The sequence below is a fragment of the Stegostoma tigrinum genome, unplaced genomic scaffold (genome assembly GCF_030684315.1).
Source record: "Stegostoma tigrinum isolate sSteTig4 unplaced genomic scaffold, sSteTig4.hap1 scaffold_103, whole genome shotgun sequence".
NCBI classification, from domain to species: domain Eukaryota; kingdom Metazoa; phylum Chordata; class Chondrichthyes; order Orectolobiformes; family Stegostomatidae; genus Stegostoma; species Stegostoma tigrinum.
The window spans coordinates 224,547-230,546 of record NW_026728055.1 but is presented as its reverse complement, the minus strand read 5'-3'; the positions used below and the strand labels follow the sequence as shown (position 1 = coordinate 230,546).

At 43.8% G+C, this 6,000-nt stretch overlaps 1 protein-coding gene across 8 annotated transcripts in view; it reads right to left on the bottom strand.

Annotated features, from left to right (window-relative positions):
* Positions 1-379: 379 nt before the first annotated feature.
* The window catches only part of LOC132207574 (uncharacterized), a 196,757-nt gene continuing 191,136 nt past the window's right edge, over positions 380-6,000 (bottom strand). For all 8 annotated transcript variants that reach the window (XR_009443587.1, XR_009443588.1, XR_009443589.1 and 5 more), the window contains one exon: positions 380-2,700. Coding sequence is in view for 3 of the 8 variants with exons in the window: in XM_059643529.1 (XP_059499512.1) it covers positions 2,539-2,700 (162 nt within the window). In the remaining 5 variants the exon portion in view is untranslated. The remainder of the gene's footprint in view (positions 2,701-6,000) is intronic.

Genomic DNA, 6,000 nt, shown 5'->3' with positions numbered 1-6,000 from the left:
CCGATCAGGGATGGCACAGGGAACTTGTGTGTGGAGCCTGCGGAGGTAGGGGAAGCCCTAAATGAGTTTTTTGCTTCTGTCTTTACGAAAGAAACCAACTTTGTAGTGAATGAAACCTTTGAAGAGCAGGTGTGCATGCTGGAATGGATAGAGATAGACGAAGCTGATGTGCTGAAAATTTTGTCAAACATTAAGATTGACAAGTCGCCAGGCCAGGACCAGATTTGTCCTCGGCTGCTTTGGGAAGCGAGAAATGCAATTGCTTCGCCACTTGCGAAGATCTTTGCATCCTCGCTCTCCACTGGAGTCGTACCTGAGGACTGGAGAGAGGCAAATGTAATTCCTCTCTTCAAGAAAGGAAATAGGGAAATCCCTGGCAATTATAGACCGGTAAGTCTCACGTCTGTCGTCTGCAAGTTGTTAGAAAGGATTCTGAGGGATAAGATTTATGACCATCTGGAAGAGCATGGCTTGATCAAATACAGTCAACACGGCTTTGTGAGGGGTAGGTCATGCCTTACAAACCTTATCGAGGTTTTGAGGATGTGACTAGAAAAGTTGATGAGGGTCGAGCTGTGGATGTGGTGTATATGGACTTCAGTAAGGCATTTGATAAGGTTCCCCATGGTAGGCTCATTCAGAAGGTCAGGAGGAATGGGATACAGGGGAACTTAGCTGCTTGGATACAGAATTGGCTGGCCAACAGAAGACAGCGAGTGGTAGTAGAAGGAAAAGATTCTGCCTGGAAGTCAGTGGTGAGTGGAGTTCCACAGGGCTCTGTCCTTGGGCCTCTACTGTTTGTAATTTTTATTAATGACTTGGACGAGGGAATTGAAGGATGGGTCAGCAAGTTTGCAGACGACACAAAGGTCGGAGGTGTCGTTGACAGTGTAGAGGGCTGCTGTAGGCTGCAGCGGGACATTGACAGGATGCAGAGATGGGCTGAGAGGTGGCAGATGGAGTTCAACCTTGATAAATGCGAGGTGATGCATTTTGGAAGGTCGAATTTGAAAGCTGAGTACAGGATTAAGGATAGGATTCTTGGCAGCGTGGGGGAACAGAGGGATCTTGGTGTGCAGATACATAGATCCCTTAAAATGGCCCCCCAAGTGGACAGGGTTGTTAAGAAAGCATATGGTGTTTTGTCTTTCACTAACAGGGGGATTGAGTTGAAGAGTCGTGAGATCTTGTTGCAGCTATATAAAACTTTGGTTAGACCGCACTTGGAATACTGCGTCCAGTTCTGGGCGCCCTATTATAGGAAAGATGTGGATGCTTTGGAGAGGGTTCAGAGGTGGTTTACCAGGATGCTGCCTGGACTGGAGGGCTTATCTTATGAAGAGAGGTTGACTGAGCTCGGTCTCTTTTCATTGGAGAAAAGGAGGAGGAGAGGGGACCTAATTGAGATATACAAGATAATGAGAGGCATAGATAGAGTTGATAGCCAGAGACTATTTCCCAGGGCAGAAATGGCTAGCACGAGGGGTCATAGTTTTAAGCTGGTTGGTGGAAAGTATAGAGGGGATGTCAGAGGCAGGTTCTTTACGCAGAGAGTTGTGAGAGCATGGAATGCGTTGCCGGCAGCAGTTGTGGAAGCAAGGTCATTGGGGTCATTTAAGAGACTGCTGGACATGTATATGGTCACAGAAATTTGAGGGTGCATACATGAGGATCAATGGTCGGCACAACATTGTGGGCTGATGGGCCTTTTCTGTGCTGTACTGTTCTATGTTCTATGTTCTAACTGTGGGCACTGTAAATCAGCAACAAAAGCAGAAGTTGCTGGAAAAGCTCAGCAGGTCTGGCAGCATCAGTGAAGAGTGAGATCTGAGGAAGGGTCACAGGACGCGAAACATTAACTCTGACATTGTCTATGTCACAGTGAGTTATGTCTATTGCTTCAGCAAAATCCAACCAACTCTGAATGAAAATCAATGCTGAAGAAATATCCAAAACATCCGCTGTCCCCGTTGTGGCTTCCTCCACATTGGGGAAACGATGCAGAGGCTTGGGGACCACTTTTCAGAACACCTACGCTCAGTTTGCAATAAACAACTGCACCTCCCAGTCACGAACCATTTCAACTCCCCCTCCCATTCCTGAGAGGACATGTCCAACCTGGACCTCCTGCAGTGCCATAATGACGCCACCCGAAGGTTGCAGGAACAGCAACTCATATTCTGCTTGGGAACCCTGCAGCCCAATGCTATCAGTGTGGATTTCACAAGCTTCCAAATCTCCTGTCCTCCCACTGCATCCCAAAACCAGCCCAGCTCGTCCCTGCCTCCCTAACCTATTCTTCCTCTCACCCATCCCCCCTCCCACCTCATGCCGCACCCCTATTTCCCCTCATCCCGCTCCCTTGACCTGTCCGGCCTCCCCAGACTGACCTATCCCCTCCCTGCCTCCCTACCCATACTCTCCTCTCCACCTATCTTCTCCTCCATCCATCTTCCATCCGCCTCCCCCTCTCTCCCTATTTATTCCAGAACCCGCACCCCCTCCCCATTTTCTGAAGAAGGTTCTCGGCCCGAAACGTCAGCTTTTGTGCTCCTGAGATGCTGCTTGGCCTGCTGTCTTCATCCAGTTCCACACGGTGTTATCTCGCGTTCTCCAGCATCTGCAGTTCCCATTATCTCTCCAAAACAAAGGCTGCTGTCTTTCAAAACCCAATCTCAGATTTTGCAGATAGTCCTTACCCTGAAAAAATACCAAATATGTATAAACAGGAAAACTGGAGGTGAAACCATTCAAAAAATTTTCATTGGCACAACAAATGTTCCAACTGTAAAAGCAGGTTAAGCACCTGTATATAAGGAAACTTTAAACAGACACTTACAGCCAACAAATGTGAGAAATTTCCATTTCTTGCTGGATTACCAATTTTGCTGTTGGGAAAATAGGCCTCGGCTTAGCAATGTAAATTCAAACAAGATAGCCCCCTCTCAGAACTCAACACTCAGTCGTAGAGTTCTGTTTTCACAGGTTGGCGTATAATAGCATCAAGCACAATACACCAAATCTTCTTTGGTACCTTTTCCTTCCATAAAACTGCTTTTAGTAGATGCACACAGAAATCATTTCATACACGTTGAACAGTTGGTAAGTTCAAGAGGCCAGTTCCAGCACTTCGACTTGCATCTGCTTCATCATCAAAACAGAACAAAATAAAGACCCACTCTTTGTAAGTCACATTTTCCATTTTTAGTGACGAGGTGAAGTGCGAGAACTGCTCACTTGATGTTAAAATCTCCTAAATATGTACCTATATATTTCAATTCTGTGAAATATGTGGAATGAGTTCGAGAGAAGGATTAATTTTCTTGTGCTGGGAGAGAGCTGGGACAGATAAAATAGGTTGAATGGCCTCCTCCCATGCTAAAAATGTCCATAACTGTTCTTGGCCCTGCGAAATTGAAGTGGCCATCCTTTCATTATGACTGTGAGACGCAGCATGTTACGATAGATGGTACAATGAAGAAATCCTTTGTTATTAATGAATTTTTCAGCACTAGGCATTCTTCCGAAGTCAAATGTTCGATATGTACCTGTTGCACTGACTTGGTTCCAAACAGTTATAATGTGGAGGTGCTGGTGTTGGACTAGGATAGACAAAGTCAGAGCTCACATGACATCAGGTTATAATCTGACAGGTTTATTTGAAATCACACAAGCTTTGGGAGTGCAGTCCCTTCATCAGGTGCGGTCAGGGAGGTAAACACACAGACACACAATTGATAAGCAGACAGATCAAAACATCATACAACTGGTGTGAGTGGAGTGTCAGATAATAAGTCTTCATCCAGGATGTTTGTTTGTTTGCAGATATTTTGTTGAAGAAACACACAACTTGTCGTTACAGTCAGTGTGGTATCTTATAAATTCTTGCTTTTGAAATAAAGGTTAAAACTCTAAGACAGATTCTGAACACAAGCCTCGAAACTACAAGTCAGAGTCTGACCTGAGATGCCACCTTTTGTACATTCCTGTTGCGCTGCCTGATTATCATGACAACACAGCACTGACATGGACTTTATAAACGCTTTACTTGCCTCCAACACTCTTGGTCACCTGTGTAGAGTTATTATCTGACACTCCACTCACGCCAATTCTATGATCTTTTGATCTCGCTGCTTATAAGCTGTGTCTCTCTGTGGTCACCTCACGAACTGCACCTGATGAAGGGGCTGCACTCCAAAAGCTTGTGTGATTTCAAATGAACCTGTTGGACTATAAGCTGGTGTCATGTGACTTCTGACTTCAAACACTTACAGAATGTGTCTTCAATCCTACCGTGACTTGACAATAAGTCAACTTGTTAAAATTTATAAAATGAGAATGTCAAGTGAAGTATGTCTAACCTTGAGCGTTTAAAAAAGGAAATATTACAACCACAGTCCAGTCAGACAGTAAAGACAGAAGGAATGATTGAATCGACTGTGTCTGACACCACACAATTAATCCCCCTGATGGAAGAAAGGTTGGCTGCGTTCTCGTTCTTCAGGAACGTCCAGCTAATACCACCTTACTACTGCTTGTTTTATTCATCTCATGTTCCATCTAATTCCTTGCAGTCTTGGTCAAACCTTCATGTAATTTATTCAAATTTTCAAAGAAATAAATTTAACTTTATATTCCACAATTTTAACATCTCCTTTTAAGGTTTGAACAGTTCAGTTCGTACAGTGCACATCTTGTGTTATTAACTGGAGAACATGGTGGAAAAATCAAGATATATTGACAAGTAAACAAATGGCTAACTTCTGTTTCCTTGTCAGTAATACCTTTTGAACAGAACATTAAGTTGCGCAACTATGTAGAGATAACAATTTAAAACTGGGAAGACCACTTTGTGGTCCCCACACCAATCTCTATTCACTACCTACTGATTGCATTACTCCGCCTTGGCAACAATGTAATATTACACTTGTCTCAGCACAACCTTGGCATCTTGTTTATCCCATGATGAACGTCCGACCACACATTCATGCAATCCCTAAAGCTGTCTCTTTACATCTTTTCAATTCTGCCTACCTGTCTCTTGTCTTGGCTCATTAGCAGTGAAACCTTCATCTGGAACTACTTCACTTCTGGACCTGACAATTCCAATGCATTCCCTGTTGGAGTCCCACATTTGCCCATTGAAAACTTGACGTCGTCTAAAACTCCACTGCCCGAGTCTCACCTTGAACCAAATCCTCTTCTCTGTACTTTCTACCTGACTGATACTATTAACAGTAATTTTATTAAATTCTCATTTTTGTTTACAAATCGTTCCTTGGCTATGCCTATCGCTATTTTCGTAATCTCCACCAGTCCAACTATACTTCAGGATATCTGCACTCGTCTAATTATGTTCTCTTGCCCACTCTTGATTTTAAATGGCCCACTACTAGTTGCCAAACATTTAATTGTGTCGGCTTCAAACCCAAGAAGAGACTTCCTACACCTTCAGCGAGCAAACTCACATCCCGAACCTCAACCCGAGCAACAAATCTTCTCAAAACTCGCTAACTTCCTACACCTCTTAGCCTCTGTACGTTTTCTCTTTTAAGGCACTTTTTAAAACAATCCTCTTTCATCAAGCTCTTGACCGTCAGAACTAACAACTTAATAAGGCTCAGTTGTATTCTGGGATTGTGAATACTCCTTTCAGACGCCTTCAAAGTTTCCCTCCATTAAAGAGATTTTATAAGTGGTTCAAGTCATTGCCAAGCAGAGGGGGACGAATTGGGGAGTTACTTCAAAGAGCTATGATATGCCAAACGACCTCCTTCCACACTGGCCAACTCTGATTCTCCAAAAACAAAAATGATTTTCAGACTTGGGAAGATCCCTCAAAAATGTCACATCTAACCAGCTTATGGGCAGAGTCGAGCTGCTGAGATGATAGACGAGGATTTAGGGGTACCAGGAGTGATAATATGCTGAGCACAATCAAATTTTGAGGTTGTAGAATGATGTGGTCTTCATCATTTTTGACACTTGGACCATTTTCCT